This window comes from Oncorhynchus nerka, linkage group LG17, assembly GCF_034236695.1.
Source record: "Oncorhynchus nerka isolate Pitt River linkage group LG17, Oner_Uvic_2.0, whole genome shotgun sequence".
Classification (NCBI taxonomy): Eukaryota; Metazoa; Chordata; class Actinopteri; order Salmoniformes; family Salmonidae; genus Oncorhynchus; species Oncorhynchus nerka.
The window spans coordinates 8,388,994-8,408,058 of NC_088412.1; the positions used below are offsets into that span (position 1 = coordinate 8,388,994).

General features: G+C 43.0%; 1 protein-coding gene across 4 annotated transcripts in view; it reads left to right on the forward strand.

Moving 5' to 3' along the window:
• The window catches only part of rab3il1 (RAB3A interacting protein (rabin3)-like 1), a 31,306-nt gene extending 12,938 nt beyond the window's left edge, over nucleotides 1–18,368 (forward strand). Inside the window, exons 7-12 of one of the 4 annotated variants that reach the window (XM_029650036.2) lie at nucleotides 12,008–12,136; nucleotides 13,593–13,705; nucleotides 14,182–14,205; nucleotides 16,602–16,716; nucleotides 16,898–16,964; nucleotides 17,328–18,368. In XM_029650036.2, the coding sequence (XP_029505896.1) occupies nucleotides 12,008–12,136; nucleotides 13,593–13,705; nucleotides 14,182–14,205; nucleotides 16,602–16,716; nucleotides 16,898–16,964; nucleotides 17,328–17,413 (534 nt within the window). In that variant the 3' untranslated portion in view covers nucleotides 17,414–18,368. The remainder of the gene's footprint in view (nucleotides 1–12,007; nucleotides 12,137–13,592; nucleotides 13,706–14,181; nucleotides 14,206–16,601; nucleotides 16,717–16,897; nucleotides 16,965–17,327) is intronic. The other 3 variants (XM_029650037.2, XM_065002928.1, XM_029650038.2) reach the window with 3 other exon arrangements.
• The last annotated feature ends 697 nt before the right edge of the window (nucleotides 18,369–19,065 follow it).

Here is a 19,065-nt window from a genome sequence, read left to right on the forward strand (position 1 = left end):
TACTACTGCTTCCTACTATAACTCTACTACTGCTTCCTACTATAACTCTACTACTGATTCCTACTATAACTCTGCTTCCTACTATAACTCTACTACTGCTTCCTACTATAACTCTACTAATGCTTCCTACTATAACTCTACTACTGATTCCTACTATAACTCTGCTACTGATTCCTACTTTAACTCTGCTTCCTACTATAACTCTGCTTCCTACGATAACTCTGCTACTGCTTCCTACTATAACTCTGCTACTGCTTCCTACTATAACTCTGCTACTGCTTCCTACTATAACTCTGCTACTGCTTCCTACTATAACTCTGCTTCCTACTATAACTCTGCTTCCTACTATAACTCTGCTTCCTACTATAACTCTGCTTCCTACTATATCTCTACTTCTGCTTCCTACTATATCTCTACTTCTGCTTCCTACTATAACTCTGCTACTGCTTCCTACTATAACTCTGCTACTGCTTCCTACTATAACTCTGCTTCCTACTATCTCTGCTTCCTACTATAACTCTGCTACTGCTTCCTACTATAACTCTGCTACTGCTTCCTACTATAACTCTGCTTCCTACTATAACTCTGCTTCCTACTATAACTATTCTACTGCTTCCTACTATAACTCTGCTTCCTACTATAACTCTGCTTCCTACTATAACTCTGCTACTGATTCCTACTATAACTCTGCTTCCTACTATAACTCTGCTACTGATTCCTACTATAACTCTGCTTCCTACTATAACTATACTACTGCTTCCTACTATAACTATACTACTGCTTCCTACTATAACTCTGCTTCCTACTATAACTATTCTACTGCTTCCTACTATAACTCTGCTTCCTACTATAACTATTCTACTGCTTCCTACTATAACTCTGCTTCCTACTATAACTCTGCTTCCTACTATAACTATTCTATTGCTTCCTACTATAACTCTGCTTCCTACTATAACTCTGCTTCCTACTATAACTCTGCTACTGATTCCTACTATAACTCTGCTTCCTACTATAACTATACTACTGCTTCCTACTATAACTCTGCTTCCTACTATAACTATACTACTGCTTCCTACTATAACTCTGCTTCCTACTATAACTATACTACTGATTCCTACTATAACTATACTACTGATTCCTACTATAACTATACTACTGCTTCCTACTATAACTCTGCTACTGATTCCTACTATAACTCTACTACTGCTTCCTACTATAACTCTGCTACTGATTCTTACTATAACTCTGCTTCCTACTATAACTATACTACTGATTCCTACTATAACTATACTACTGATTCCTACTATAACTATACTACTGCTTCCTACTATAACTATACTACTGATTCCTACTATAACTCTGCTTCCTACTATAACTCTACTACTGCTTCCTACTAGAACTCTGCTACTGATTCTTACTATAACTCTGCTTCCTACTATAACTATACTACTGATTCCTACTATAACTCTGCTTCCTACTATAACTCTACTACTGATTCCTACTATAACTATACTACTGCTTCCTACTATAACTCTGCTACTGATTCTTACTATAACTCTGCTTCCTACTATAACTATACTACTGATTCTTACTTTAACTCTGCTTCCTACTATAACTCTGCTACTGCTTCCTACTATAACTCTGCTTCCTACTATATCTCTACTTCTGCTTCCTACTATAACTCTTGTCAATGTATTTCTCTCCTCTCTTCCCTTTCTATTTTCATCTTCCTCTAACTTACATCATGTGATCCTCTTCCTTCTTCCTGTTTTCTCTTGATCGTCATCATCTTTCCTTGCCCTCTTCTTCTTTCTCTTTCAATCTCTCCCTCCATCTCTCTTTCTCTCCCATCCTTCATTTCTTTCTCTCTCTCCCTCCATCCATCTCTCTCCCTCCCATCGCTTTCTTTCTCTCTCTCCCTCCCTCCATTTCTCCATCTCCCTCCCTCCCTCTTTTTCTCTCTCCCTTCCTCCCTCCATCTCACCTTCTCTCCCTTCCTCCCTCCCTCTCCATCTCTCCTTCCCTCTCTCCCTCTCTCCTTTCTCAGCCTACTGTTCCTGCGCTCCTCTTGCTGATTCTATGTCTGTTTCCAGGTCACTCTGTCTCTGTGACCTATGAACCCTACTGGGCAGAGCAGGGGGAGAGGCCACGGTCTCTCAGCCGCCAGGTAACCACAAACCTCTGGTTCCTCAAGGTTTCCTTCTTGTTGTTTCTTTGCCACTGTGATTCTGCCTGGTCTTTGCGCCTTGGATGGGGTGACAGTAAAACGCTTTGGGACAACTGAAATTAAAATAGACTTTATAACAGCGCCTATACATTGAGTATACAAAACATTATGAACACCGTCCTAATATTGAGTTCCTCCCCTTTTACCCTCTGAACAGCCTCAATTAGTCAGGGCATGGACTCTACAAGGTGTCGAAAGCGTTCCACAGGGATGCTGACCCATGTGGACTCTACAAGGTGTCGAAAGCGTTCCACAGGGATGCTGACCCATGTGGACTCTACAAGGTGTCGAAAGCGTTCCACAGGGATGCTGACCCATGTGGACTCTACAAGGTGTTGAAAGCATTCCACAGGGATGCTGACCCATGTGGACTCCACAAGGTGTCAAAAGCGTTCCACAGGGATGCTGGCCCATGTGGACTCTACAAGGTGTCGAAAGCGTTCCACAGGGATGCTGACCCATGTGGACTCTACAAGGTGTCGAAAGCGTTCCACAGGGATGCTGGCCCATGTGGACTCTACAAGGTGTCGAAAGCGTTCCACAGGGATGCTGGCCCATGTTGACGCCAATGCTTCTTACCACAGTTGTGTCAAGTTGGCTGGATGTCCTTTGGGTGGTGAACCGTGGGTGGTGAACCGTGGGTGGTGAACCGTGGGTGGTGGACCGTGGGTGGTGGACCGTGGGTGGTGGACCGTGGGTGGTGGGTGGTGAAACTGTGAAGTATGGAAAAACCCAGCAGCGTTGAAGTTCTTGACACAAACCGGTGCACCTGCATCTTTTGTCTTGCCCGTTCACCCTCTGAATGGCACACGTACACAATCCATGTCTCAATTGTCTCAAGGCTTAAAAACCCTTCTTTAACCTGTCTCCTCCTGTTCATCTACACTGATTTGAAGTGGATACAGCAAGTGACATCAATCAAGGGATCATAGCTTCTAGAATACTCTATATCCTGGGAAGCTTTGTATATGGAGGCATGCTTAAAAGTATGATCAGGATGTCAATTATGGTTCATGGGTCAGTTCTATTTATTTATTTATTCGGCCGACTAGAATAGATCAACTTTGTTTTCCTACCAGGGGGAAATTAATTTGTTCATGTGCTTAAAAAAGACAAAGTACATTAATGTTACACACAAAAAAACACAGAATAATACACAATAAAATGTACATGTGAGTGAATGTCTACGGAGTAATGTTATCTAGATAATATTTATATGGACCTAAGTGACTAAGTCAATGTCTCTTTGTCCTGTCTATGGAGTAATGTTATCTAGATAATATTTATATGGACCTAAGTGACTAAGTCAATGTCTCTTTGTCCTGTCTATGGAGTAATGTTATCTAGATAATATTTATATGGACCTAAGTGACTAAGTCAATGTCTCTTTGTCCTGTCTATGGAGTAATGCTATCTAGATAATATTTATATGGACCTAAGTGACTAAGTCAATGTCTCTTTGTCCTGTCTATGGAGTAATGTTATCTAGATAATATTTATATGGACCTAAGTGACTAAGTCAATGTCTCTTTGTCCTGTCTATGGAGTAATGTTATCTAGATAATATTTATATGGACCTAAGTGACTAAGTCAATGTCTCTTTGTCCTGTCTATGGATAATGTTATCTTAATATTTATATGGACCTAAGTGACTAAGTCAATGTCTCTTTGTCCTGTCTATGGAGTAATGTTATCTAGATAATATTTATATGGACCTAAGTGACTAAGTCAATGTCTCTTTGTCCTGTCTATGGAGTAATGTTATCTAGATAATATTTATATGGACCTAAGTGACTAAGTGAATGCCCATTATCGTAACTGGAATTCAGGGTGAAAAAAAGGAGAACAGTGGCCTATAAAGCCAATCAACATCAATCCAGTCAATACAAGAATTCAGGGAGAACATCTCCAGAGCAGAAGCAAAGAAAATGTCTTATCTTTTCTGAGAAGGTCCTTTTATACAGGTAACTACCAAAATACAGGAAACCCTTCTGAGAAGGTCCTTTTATACAGGTAACTACCAAAATACAGGAAACCCTTCTGAGAATGCCCTTTTATACAGGTAACTACCAAAATACAGGAAACCCTTCTGAGAAGGTCCTTTTATACAGGTAACTACCAAAATACAGGAAACCCTTCTGAGAAGGTCCTTTTATACAGGTAACTACCAAAATACAGGAAACCCTTCTGAGAATGCCCTTTTATACAGGTAACTACCAAAATACAGGAAACCCTTCTGAGAAGGTCCTTTTATACAGGTAACTACCAAAATACAGGAAACCCTTCTGAGAAGGCACTTTTATACAGGTAACTACCAAAATACAGGAAACCCTTCTGAGAAGGCCCTTTTATACAGGTAACTACCAAAATACAGGAAACCCTTCTGAGAAGGCACTTTTATACAGGTAACTACCAAAATACAGGAAACCCTTCTGAAAGGCCCTTTATACAGGTAACTACAAAATACAGGAAACCCTTCTGAGAAGGCCCTTTTATACAGGTAACTACCAAAATAAAGGAAACCCTTCTGAGAAGGCACTTTTATACAGGTAACTACCAAAATACAGGAAACCCTTCTGAGAAGGCACTTTTATACAGGTAACTACCAAAATACAGGAAACACTTCTGAGAAGGCCCTTTTATACAGGTAACTACCAAAATACAGGAAACCCTTCTGAGAAGGCCCTTTTATACAGGTAACTACCAAAATACAGGAAACCCTTCTGAGAAGGCACTTTTATACAGGTAACTACCAAAATACAGGAAACCCTTGGGTAAATGAGGGATTCAAATGTATATTGAAAGCGATTGCTTCCACACAGTTGTGGTTTCTGAGTTTAATGAAGCAATTAACATCCCGTCATGCTCAGGGTCATGTTAACGTCCCATCATGCTCAGGGTCATGTTAAGGTCCCATCATGCTCAGGGTCATGTTAACGTCCCATCATGCTCAGGGTCATGTTAACGTCCCATCATGCTCAGGGTCATGTTAACGTCCCATCATGCTCAGGGTCATGTTAACGTCCCATCATGCTCAGGGTCATGTTAACGTCCCATCATGCTCAGGGTCATGTTAACGTCCCATCATGCTCAGGGTCATGTTAACGTCCCATCATGCTCAGGGTCATGTTAACGTCCCATCATGCTCAGGGTCATGTTAACGTCCCATCATGCTCAGGGTCATGTTAACGCCCCATCATGCTCAGGGTCATGTTAACGTCCCATCATGCTCAGGGTCATGTTAACGTCCCATCATGCTCAGGGTCATGTTAACGTCCCATCATGCTCAGGGTCATGTTAACGTCCCATCATTCTCAGGGTCATGTTAACGTCCCATCATGCTCAGGGTCATGTTAACGTCCCATCATGCTCAGGGTCATGTTAACGTCCCATCATGCTCAGGGTCATGTTAACGTGATCATGCTCAGGGTCATGTTAACGTCCCATCATGCTCAGGGTCATGTTAAAGTCCCATCATGCTCAGGGTCATGTTAACGTCCCATCATGCTCAGGGTCATGTTAACGTCCCATCATGCTTAGGGTCATATATAAAAATGCCCAGTTGCCCATTATGGCTAGAAGAAGAGATCTCGGTGACTGAAAGAGGGCTTTCAAAGGAACATAGAGGATGTGTATCAGTCACCAGATCTCAGTGACTGAAAGAGGGCTCTCAAAGGAACATAGAGGATGTGTATGTCACCAGATCTCAGTGACTGAAAGAGGGCTCTCAAAGGAACATAGAGGGTGTGTCTCAGTCACCAGATCTCAGTGACTGAAAGAGGGCTCTCATAGGAACATAGAGGGTGTGTCTCAGTCATCAGATCTCAGTGACTGAAAGAGGGCTCTCAAAGGAACATAGAGGGTGTGTCTCAGTCACCAGATCTCAACCCAATTGAACACTTTTGGGAGATTCTGAAGCGCCGCCTGAGGCAGTGTTTTCCCACCACCATCAACAAAACACCAAATGATGTCATTTCTGGTGGAAGAATGGTGTCGCGTCCCTCCAATAGAGTTCCAGACACTTGTAGAATCTCTACCAAGGAGCATTGAATCTGTTCTGGTGGTTGATGGTGGCCCAACATCCTATTAAGACACAGTATGTTGGTATTTCCTTTATTTTGGTAGTTACCTCTATATTAACCACATAGCACCTAAACACTAGCCCGAATAGGCTTATAGGAAGTGACATCATCAGATTCTACAGAATCACACACAGTGTCACAGATTCATTATCAGTGTGTCCTTGAATTCAGTCCAGTGTCAAACTTTAACCATAACCTTCAACCCTGGTACTGACAGTTAAACCGGTTAAAAGTAATGACATTGGTACCTAATTACACAACAGATAATTATAGACTAACAAGTAACAACTACATTAAATATGGTACTTAAACATAAATGGTTCTCACATTTCCCTTTCCCCAAGGGAAGGCATCTGTCTTGCGTCTTCCCGCACTTACAGTTGTTACCAAACCGATAACTAGCCTGCTAATATTGTTGCACTTATATCGTTGCACTGCTAAGTCTTAGGCCCAGTTAACCTTCAACCTGATTTAAGATGTTCATCTACTGTAAGTGTGAAATCAGCGTATGTGCCTAGATGTTAAATGTATGTACCCAGGATACCTTAGCTTTAAGTCCAGGGTCAGCTCCCTCTTGACCTCTTGGATCGGCCAGCCCAAACAAATCGTTATTTGTTCAGATGGTGACATAACATAAATATGTACTAAAAGCCCAAACTCGAAAACAAACGGAAAGGCTCGTGGCCACTAAACGAACCAGCAGCCTCACGGCTCTGCCAAACTGGGACACTGACCGACCATCACCTGATGCGCTTATCAAGCAGGCTCAGCATTTGGACAAGATTGCTGCTGCCCTCTGGGGGTAGAATGTGGAAGTGGTAATGAGCTGTAGTGTGCTGTCGACACTAAACTATTTACAGTGCTGTGGAAAAGTATTTGCCCCCTTTCAAAATTTCTCTAATTTTTGATAATGAATGTTATCAAATTTTCAACCAAAACCTAATATTAGATAAAGGGAACCTGAGTTTACAAAAATATAATGGATACTCATTTCATAAACAGAGTTCTCACTCCCTGATCTGTTTCACCTGTCTGTGATTGTCTCCACCCTCCTCCAGGTGTCTTCCCTGTGTAAATCCCTTGTGTATTTATACCTGTGTTCTCTGTTTGTCTGGTGCCGGTTCGTCTTGTTTGTCGAGTCAACAAGCGTTTTGTACTCAGCTCCTGCTTTTTCCAGTCTCTCTTTTCTCTTCCTCCTGGTTTTGACCCCTATCCGTCCTGACTCCGAGCCCGCCTGCCTGACCACTTTGCCTGAGCCTGACCCTGAGCCTGTCTGCCGATCTGTACCTTTGCCCCCTTCTGGATTACCGACCTCTGCCTGAACCTGAGCCTGCCTGCCGCCCTGTATCGTTACCCCACCTCTGGGTTACTGGCCGAGGCACTGTTTCCTGAGCCCATGCAACTGGGCAGGGCTGGGCTGTCGCCAGTGGAACGGCAACATCGGATCAGCACAAGGAGCTGTCTGTATTGTGGGACATTTGGTCATTTTGTGTCCTCGTGCCTGGTAAAAACCAGACTCACTGGTAGGAACGAGTACTCTAGTGGGCCATATGAGGAACTTTTCTGCTTCCCTTACTCAAACCCATTTTCATGTCATTCTGCTGTGGGGAAACCAGTCCAATCTCTCCGGGTCCTTATTGACTCTGGGGCCAATGAGAGCTTTTTGGACGCCAGACTGGCTTCTGAACATCCCCACTCAGCCCCTCTCCATTCCCATGGATGTTAGAGCGTTGGACAGGCGCTCTATAGGTCGGGTCACCCATAACACCACTCCCATCAACCTACGTGTGTCAGGGAATCACAGCGAGACCATTCAGTTCCTGCTCATCAAGTCCCCCCAGATCCCCATGGTGTTGGGATTCTCCTGGCTCCAGCCACACAACCTACTCATCAACTGGTCTACAGGTGCCATCATGGGCTGGAGTCCGCGCAACCTGCCCCAGGATGTCTTCTTGGGTCCTCGGTGGTTCCGGATCTCTCCGCCATCCACGCGGAGTACCAGGATCTCCGGGAGGTGTTCAGCAAGTCCCGGTCCACTTCCCTTCTGCCGAACCGCCCCTATGACTGCGGGATTGACCTTCTCCCTAGCACCACGCCACTCCGGGGTCGTCAGTACTCGCTGTCGGGACCTGAAACCAAGGCTATGGAGGACTAAATTGGGGACTCCCTAGCTACTGGATTTATCCGTCCCTCTTCCTCTCCCGCTGGTGCAGGATTCTTCTTCGTGGAGAAGAAGGACAAGACCCTGCGTCCGTGCATTGACTACCGGGGACTCAATGACATCACTGTAAAGAACCGTTATCCGCTACCACTCATTTCCTCTGCCTTCAAGCCCCTCCAGTCGGATCAAATCAACCAGGACCTCGAGACCACTCTGCGCTGCCTGGTCTCTGCCAGCCCCACTGCCACGGGCCTATCATCGTTTGAGTGTTCCCTGGGGTATCAGTCACCGCTCTTCCCTGAGCAGGAAGAGGAGGTTGGCCAGGATGTTTGTCCGCTGCTGTCGTCGTATCTGGAGGAGAGCCCGGTCGGCCCTCAAGACCACCTTCAGGTATCGACGACAAGCAGATCGCCATCAGACCCTGGCTCCCCGGTATCGTCTCGTGCACAAGGTATGGCTGTCCACCCGGGATCTGCCCCACCTACCCGGGCAGAAGGTATGGCTATCCACCTGGGATCTGCCCCACCTACCCGGGCAGAAAGTATGGCTATCCACTCGGGATCTGCCCCACCTACCCGGGCAGAAAGTATGGCTATCCACTCGGGATCTGCCCCACCTACCCGGGCAGAAGGTATGGCTGTCCACCCGGGATCTGCCCCACCTACCCGGGCAGAAGGTATGGCTATCCACCCGGGATCTGCCCCTTCGGGTGGAATCCGGCAAACTCTCCCCCCAGTTTATCGGCCCGTTTCCCATCTCCCAGATCATTAGACCCTCTGCTTCTGATGCCCCGTACCCTTCGTATACATCCCACCTCTCATGTGTCCAGGGTCAAACCCATGTCTCTCAGCCCTTTATCTCCCGTTTCCAGGTTACTGAGCCCTGCCTGCCTTGACCTGTCCCTGTTAGAATATTAAACTGTTGTTTATTCGACGTGGTCTGAATCTGAGTCTTATCTTCATACCTGATAAGGGATGCAACACCCAATGCCCCTGTGTGAAAAGAAATAGCCACCTTTTAGCTGTATTAAATCCAACCAAACTCTTCCTGGAGTTGTTGATCAGTCTCAAACATCGCTCTGGACGAATTATGGCCCACTCTTCCATGCAGAACTTCTTTAACTCAGCAACATTTGTGGGTTTTCAAGCATATGAACTGCTCATTTCAATTGGGATTAAGTCTGAACTTTTAAATAGGCCATTTCAACACTTAAATGTTTTTTTTTGCCATTTTCATGTAGACTTGATTGTGTGTTTTGGATCATTGTTTCATTGCATGACCCAGCTGCTCTTCAGCATCAGCTCACAGACAGCAGTTCTGCATGCAAGACTGGGCCAAAATTCCTCCTGAACGATGTAAGAGACGGATCAACAACTACAGGAAGTGGCTGTTCCACTGGATGTCTTAAGGTGAACGCACCAATTTGTAAGTCGCTCTGGATAAGAGCGTCTGCTAAATGACTTAAATGTAAATGTAGACCAACGCTCTAACCACTAGGCTACCTGCTGGTTACTAGACCAACGCTCTAACCACTAGGCTACCTGCACAACCAGTTATTGAGTGTAAGGGGAATTTATTTTTTACACATAGGGGATTTTTTTTTGCATAACTTTGTTAATTAAATAAGTATCCATTTTATTTTTTGTAAACTCAGGTTCCCTTTATCTAATATTTAGTTTTGGTTGAAGATTTGATAACATTCAGTATCAAAAATATACAAAAATAGAGAAAATCAGAAAGGAGTCAAATACTTTTTCACAGGACTGTAAGCTGTTGGGTAGCCGATAGCCTAGTGGTTAGAGCGTTGGTCTAGTAACCAGCAGGTAGCCTAGTGGTTAGAGCGTTGGTCTAGTAACCAGCAGGTAGCCTAGTGGTTAGAGCGTTGGTCTAGTAACCAGCAGGTAGCCTAGTGGTTAGAGCGTTGGTCTACATTTACATTTAAGTCATTTAGCAGATGCTCTTATCCAGAGCGACTTACAAATTGGTGCGTTCACCTTAAGACATCCAGTGGAACAGCCACTTTACAATAGTGCATCTAAATCTTTTAAGGGGGGTGGTGAAGGATTACTTTATCCTATCCTAGGTATTCCTGAAAGAGGTGGGGTTTCAGGTGTCTCCGGAAGGTGGTGATTGACTCCGCTGTCCTGGCGTCGTGAGGGAGTTTGTTCCACCATTGGGGGCCAGAGCAGCGAACAGTTTTGACTGGGCTGCGCGGGAACTGTACTTCCTCAGTGGTAGGGAGGCGAGCAGGCCAGAGGTGGATGAACGCAGTGCCCTTGTTTGGGTGTAGGGCCTGATCAGAGCCTGGAGGTACTGAGGTGCCGTTCCCCTCACAGCTCCGTAGGCAAGCACCATGGTCTTGTAGCGGATGCGAGCTTCAACTGGAAGCCAGTGGAGAGAGCGGAGGAGCGGGGTGACGTGAGAGAACTTGGGAAGGTTGAACACCAGACGGGCTGCGGCGTTCTGGATGAGTTGTAGGGGTTTAATGGCACAGGCAGGGAGCCCAGCCAACAGCGAGTTGCAGTAATCCAGACGGGAGATGACAAGTGCCTGGATTAGGACCTGCGCTACTTCCTGTGTGAGGCAGGGTCGTACTCTGCGGATGTTGTAGAGCATGAACCTACAAGAACGGGCCACCGCCTTGATGTTAGTTGAGAACGACAGGGTGTTGTCCAGGATCACGCCAAGGTTCTTAGCGCTCTGGGAGGAGGACACAATGGAGTTGTCAACCGTGATGGCGAGATCATGGAACGGGCAGTCCTTCCCCGGGAGGAAGAGCAGCTCCGTCTTGCCGAGGTTCAGCTTGAGGTGGTGATCCGTCATCCACACTGATATGTCTGCCAGACATGCAGAGATGCGATTCGCCACCTGGTCATCAGAAGGGGGAAAGGAGAAGATTAATTGTGTGTCGTCTGCATAGCAATGATAGGAGAGACCATGTGAGGTTATGACAGAGCCAAGTGACTTGGTGTATAGCCAGCAGGTAGCCTAGTGGTTAGAGCGTTGGTCTAGTAACCAGCAGGTAGCCTAGTGGTTAGAGCGTTGGTCTAGTAACCAGCAGGTAGCCTAGTGGTTAGAGCGTTGGTCTAGTAACCAGCAGGTAGCCTAGTGGTTAGAGCGTTGGTCTAGTAACCAGCAGGTAGCCTAGTGGTTAGAGCGTTGGTCTAGTAACCAGCAGGTAGCCTAGTGGTTAGAGCGTTGGTCTAGTAACCAGCAGGTAGCCTAGTGGTTAGAGCGTTGGTCTAGTAACCAGCAGGTAGCCTAGTGGTTAGAGCGTTGGTCTAGTAACCAGCAGGTAGCCTAGTGGTTAGAGCGTTGGTCTAGTAACCGAAAGGTTGCAAGAGCGAATCCCTGAGCTGACAAGGTAAAAATCTGTTGTTCTGCCCCTGAACAAGACAGTTAACCCACTGTTCCTAGGCCGTCATTGTAAATAAGAATTTGTTCTTAACTGACTTGCCTAGTTTATATTGCATATCAAACCATATTCACAGTAAATCAAATACAGGAAAATAACTAATCAATTATATCTCCTCTCAGATGGACAGCATTCTGTATGCAGAGTTCTTGACCTGGAAAAACAGACCTAGTCTGGACAGAAGTTCAGCCTTCCTGGTGCGGATATACAGGGAGGACATCAGCCCCTGCCTCTCCTTCACACGATCTGAGGTACATAGAATACCATAACAATTCTAATAATAGAATAGAATACCGTAACTATTCTAATAGCATAATAGAAGAATGCCATAATTATTCTAATAATAGAAGAGAATACCATAACTATTCTAATAGCATAATAGAAGAGAATGCAATAATTATTCTAATAGAATAATATAATAGAATACCATAACTATTATATTAGCATAATATAATAGAATACCATAACTATTCTATTAGCATAATATAATAGAATACCATAACCATTCTAATAGCACAATACAATAGAATACCATAACTATTCTAATAGCATAATATAATAGAATACCATAACTATTCTAATAGCATAATATAATAGAATACCATAACTATTCTATTAGCATAATAGAATACCATAACTATTATATTAGCATAATAGAATACCATAACTATTATATTAGCATTATAGGATACCATAACTATTATATTAGCATAATAGAATACCATAACTATTCTATTAGCATAATAGAATACCATAACTATTATATTAGCATAATAGAATACCATAACTATTATATTAGCATAATATGATACCATAACTATTATAGTAGCATAATATAATATTCTATTAGCATAATATGATACCATAACTATTATAGTAGCATAATAGAATACCATAACCATTATATTAGCATAATATGATACCATAACTATTATATTAGCATAATATGATACCATAACTATTATATTAGCATAATATGATACCATAACTATTATATTAGCATAATAGAATACCATAACTATTCTATTAGCATAATAGAATACCATAACTATTCTATTAGCATAATATGATACCATAACTATTCTATTAGCATAATAGAATACCATAACTATTATATTAGCATAATATGATACCATAACTATTATAGTAGCATAATATAATATTCTATTAGCATAATATGATACCATAACTATTATAGTAGCATAATAGAATACCATAACTATTATATTAGCATAATATGATACCATAACTATTATATTAGCATAATATGATACCATAACTATTATATTAGCATAATGATACCATAACTATTATATTAGCATAATGATACCATAACTATTATATTAGCATAATATGATACCATAACTATTCTATTAGCATAATATGATACCATAACTATTATAGTAGCATAATAGAATACCATAACTATTATATTAGCATAATATGATACCATAACTATTCTATTAGCATAATATGATACCATAACTATTCTAATATCATAATATGATACCATAACTATTATATTAGCATAATAGAATACCATAACTATTCTATTAGCATAATAGAATACCATAACTATTCTATTAGCATAATAGAATACCATAACATGTTAATGCATGTACATGTGTCGGGAGGCGAAAGGCTTTTGTCTGCATGTATAGTTTGTTGTTGTATTAATGCATTGTGACTCCTGTGTTCTGGACACAGTTGTCTCAGTCAGTCCAGAGTGCAGTGGAGAACAACTCTCTAACCATCGAGCCGGTGGCCATGTCAGCTTTATCCATGGTCAAAGCCAACGCCATAGTGTGTGGCGGGCCCAAGTGAGTCATCCCTCAATGTTATTAAAACGTTATCACAACTTTATTATAATGTTTTAAGGCTGTTTTCCTCAGAAAATGTAGTCCGCTTCATGTTTTGTTTCCTTGCTGTGATACGTCAGAGAGGATCGTGATATTGGTCATGACAACAGTAATCACAACTGAACCACACCCATCTGTCTCTAGTAATCATTCAATAACTATTCATGCTCAAATAAACTCTCTCTCTCTCCTTCCTCTTGGTGATTTTTCACAATTACACCTGTCATCTATAATGAATATCATTATTCATGACTCCATGATAAAATTATGCGAACTTGATTGGTCTGACTTTGTATGGATTAGTTTAGTTTTTCTCTTCAAATCTGTTATGGGTTTCGGGGGTTTCCTCTGGAGTCCTAATGAGCTGAATCAATGGGGCTACACTGATAATGTGGCACTGCTTCCTAATCAAATGTTGATTGAATTATTTTCCCCAGTGGCTTGAAGGCAGCAATAGAGATGTAAGTAACTTTAGGAGCGAATCATTTCATTACCTTTTCCTTTTCCACTAACAACAAACTGTTCTGTGCTCTGTGTTGTTCACGGTCCTGTATCACGGTCCTGTATCACGGTCCTGTATCACTGTCCTGTATCACTGTCCTGTATCACTGTCCTCTCTCATCAAAATGCCCTCCAACACTCAGCCATGCATGTCTTGTTGTTGATCACTGCCAGCTTGTCTGCCCTCCCAGCTTGTCTGTAGTCTAACATACACAGGTCTTGTAAGGCATCTTGTCTGTAGTCTAACATACACAGGTCTTGTAAGGCATCTTGTCTGTCCTCCAGGTGTGTCTGTAGTCTAACATACACAGGTCTTGTAAGACATCTTGTCTGTCCTCCTGGTGTGTCTGTAGTCTAACATACACAGGTCTTGTAAGGCATCTTGTCTGTAGTCTAACATACACAGGTCTTGTAAGGCATCTTGTCTGTCCCCCCAGCTTGTCTGTAGACTAACATACACAGGTCTTGTAAGGCATCTTGTCTGTAGTCTAACATACACAGGTCTTGTAAGGCATCTTGTCTGTAGTCTAACATACACAGGTCTTGTAAGGCATCTTGTCTGTAGTCTAACATACACAGGTCTTGTAAGGCATCTTGTCTGTAGTCTAACATACACAGGTCTTGTAAGGCATCTTGTCTGTCCTCCAGGTGTGTCTGTAGTCTAACATACACAGGTCTTGTAAGGCATCTTGTCTGTCCTCCCAGCTTGTCTGTAGTCTAACATACACAGGTCTTGTAAGGCATCTTGTCTGTCCTCCAGGTGTGTCTGTAGTCTAACATACAAAGGCATCTTGTCTGTCCCCCCAGCTTGTCTGTAGTCTAACATACACAGGTCTTGTAAGGCATCTTGTCTGTAGTCTAACATACACAGGTCTTGTAAGGCATCTTGTCTGTAGTCTAACATACACAGGTCTTGTAAGGCATCTTGTCTGTAGTCTAACATACACAGGTCTTGTAAGGCATCTTGTCTGTAGTCTAACATACACAGGTCTTGTAAGGCATCTTGTCTGTAGTCTAACATACACAGGTCTTGTAAGGCATCTTGTCTGTAGTCTAACATACACAGGTCTTGTAAGGCATCTTGTCTGTAGTCTAACATACACAGGTCTTGTAAGGCATCTTGTCTGTCCTCCAGGTGTGTCTGTAGTCTAACATACACAGGTCTTGTAAGGCATCTTGTCTGTCCTCCCAGCTTGTCTGTAGTCTAACATACACAGGTCTTGTAAGGCATCTTGTCTGTCCTCCAGGTGTGTCTGTAGTCTAACATACACAGGTCTTGTAAGGCATCTTGTCTGTCCCCCCAGCTTGTCTGTAGTCTAACATACACAGGTCTTGTAAGGCATCTTGTCTGTAGTCTAACATACACAGGTCTTGTAAGGCATCTTGTCTGTAGTCTAACATACACAGGTCTTGTAAGGCATCTTGTCTGTCCCCCCAGCTTGTCTGTAGTCTAACATACACAGGTCTTGTAAGGCATCTTGTCTGTCCTCCCGGTGTGTCTGTAGTCTAACATACACAGGTCTTGTAAGGCATCTTGTCTGTCCTCCTGGTGTGTCTGTAGTCTAACATACACAGGTCTTGTAAGGCATCTTGTCTGTCCTCCAGGTGTGTCTGTAGTCTAACATACACAGGTCTTGTAAGGCATCTTGTCTGTCCTCCAGGTGTGTCTGTAGTCTAACATACACAGGTCTTGTAAGGCATCTTGTCTATAGTCTAACATACACAGGTCTTGTAAGGCATCTTGTCTGTCCCCCTGGTGTGTCTGTAGTCTAACATACACAGGTCTTGTAAGGCATCTTGTCTGTCCTCCAGGTGTGTCTGTAGTCTAACATACACAGGTCTTGTAAGGCATCTTGTCTGTAGTCTAACATACACAGGTCTTGTAAGGCATCTTGTCTGTAGTCTAACATACACAGGTCTTGTAAGGCATCTTGTCTGTAGTCTAACATACACAGGTCTTGTAAGGCATCTTGTCTGTAGTCTAACATACACAGGTCTTGTAAGGCATCTTGTCTGTAGTCTAACATACCTAACATTTCTCAGATGTATCTAACTCCATCCGTGTGGAGGAAGCGACTCCATCTGTCCAGTGTTCAGCTTTTAAGGCCATTTTATTTCTGATGTTAAACAACTAACCATCATGTTGTCATGTCTTCTACATGTATTGCCCGGTTTCCCAGACCCAGGTTAAGTCTAGTCCTCGACGAAAGAACTTGTTCAGTGGAGAATCTCCCTTGAAAGAGCTTTTTTAAGTATATGTTGAGGCTTAATTTGTGTCTGTGAAACCCGACGCCGTAGAATTCCATAAATGAGTGAGTTAGTTGGTGTTTTTGTTTTCTCTCTGCCTCTATAACAGGAAGTGTGCGTTGAGCGGGATATCCCGGTCCTGTCAGCACCAAATCAAACTGGGTGACGAAGAGAGTTACTACTATATCTCCCCCTCCAGCAGGGCACGGGTACCTAGCAACCATGTTTGTTGTTTTTTTGAAAAATGTATTTCAAAATGTTTTGAAAATAAAAATGTATGTATTCACTTATCCTCCTCAACATCTACAGACATATAAATAGGACTATTTTTTATCACTTAGGCCTATGTGAGAGAACTTTTGTTTGAAAGTGTGTGTGAGCCATTCCTCAATTCCGCCCCTCTAGATCACAGCCGTGTGTAACTTCTTCACCTATATCCGCTATATTCAGCAGGGCCTGGTCAGACATGATGGTAAGTCAGACACCCCACCCCTTCTAAAAGATAGACACAGAGCGAGATCAACAATAGACCCATTTTAACAGTGAAAAATGACAATGGCAATAAGTTATATTTGTTAATGCAGACATTAAATATTGTCTGGCGTTCTGAATCTTGACTGAAACCATTTCAACCCTCATGCCTTTGTCTCTCTCTGTCTTTGTCTCTCTCTGTCTTTCTCTCTCTGTCTTTGTCTCTCTCTGTCTTTGTCTGTCTCTGTCTTTGTCTCTCTCTGTCTTTGTCTCTCTCTGTCTTTGTCTCTCTCTCTTTGTCTCTCTCTCTCTTTGTCTCTCTCTGTCTTTGTCTCTCTCTGTCTTTGTCTCTGCCCGCCACCAGCGGAACAGATGTTCTGGGAGGTGACACGTCTACGGAGGGAGATGACTGTGGCCAAGCTGGGCTTCTACCTCACAGACCAGGAATAGGAGGACAGATGGGAGGAGATGTCACCGTAGACCTAGGTTGTGTTCATTAGGGCAAACCGGAGCAAAACGTTGTGCAACGGACAATGAAAATGAGCTCATTTCTTCCTCTTCGTGCTCAGTGAACACGGCCCAGGGCTAAATGACAGGAGTCACCAATTAACTGTACGATTTGAGAGTCAGATCACCTGTACCGGTTTCACACTGTCAGGACAACCCAACCTGAACTGGGCTTGGTTTGGCTCAGTAGTGTGAGAAGCCCTCAGAAGGACATGCGGGACACAGAAACCGGATGGAGGCTTCAGGAGAACTATGCTGCTCACTTTTCATTCACACAGTGCCATATACCCTCCAGTACTGCGGCATTACCCCTAGGTGTTGTCTCCTCTCTCCTTAGAACCACTGTTGTCTCCTCTCTCCTTAGAACCACCGTTGTCTCCTCTCTCCTTAGAACCACTTGTCTCCTCTCTCCTTAGAACCACCGTGGTCTCACTTTAGAACCACCGTTGTCTCCTCCTCCTTAGAACCACAGTTGTCTCCTCTCTCTTTAGAACCACCGTTGTTTCCTCTCTCCTTAGAACCACCGTGGTCTCACTTTAGAACCAGGGATATACTCTGAAAATAGCTGCATTTAGGCTGCTGAGTTCAGAAATAGTGTGCACATCCTGTTACATTCAGGTACTTCAGTTAAATAAAGAATCAGATTCACTTTATTTGCCAAGAACATTTACACATACCCAGATGAATAGGAGCTGCCACTTTTGTGCTGCGACTTGCAGTTACACAGTACCAGAAATACAAGTTCCTGAACGAAATGCCTATTCAGTCTTCTCAAATATCCTCGTCTTCATTCTGGATGCTGTGACAGTTTTAGCAATGACTATCCTAGAAACAGAGGTTACAGTCATTTGTTATTTAACGTAATGGAATAATAAACCAACCATGGATGATTAAGCAATACGTTGTTTGTCTCTCTCCCTAACACTCCCAATGTATTCAGTTTTTAAAAACTATCTAGTTGGGAAATATAATCGCTTTAAATTGACAGTTGTATTTGCACTCCTGTAACATGTCATTTAAAATTCTCTATTTTGTATAATAATAATATATAAGCCATACATTTATTTTTTTACCTTTATTTAACTAGGCAAGTCAGTTAATAAGAACAAATTCTTATTTTCAATGACGAACGACAGATTTGTACCTTGTCAGCTCGGGGGTTTGAACTTGCAACCTTCCGGTTACTAGTCCAACACTCTAACCACTAGGCTACCCTGCTGCCCCATGACCAAATAATGTGTAGCTTTGCATGGATACATCACCATATATTGTAGTGTTTATACCATATCTGAAAAGCCTTATCAAACTAAATGAACACTATTCACGTCTGAACGTGCAATAGTAACTGCTTTCCTCTTAGGCTGCGTTTACACAGGCAGCTCGATTCTGGTCTTTTGTCCACTAATTGGTCCTGGTATTTATTAGGGGATCCTCATTAGCCGCTGCAAAAGCATCAGCTACTCTTCCTGGGGTCCACAGGAAGCAATACATAGTACGGAAAGAACATTTTTAGTCAAGGACTGAAATACATGCTTTTAAAACTTCACACATAGCCTTCATACGAGTACATGCAGTAGGCACACTGGACCTGGGGA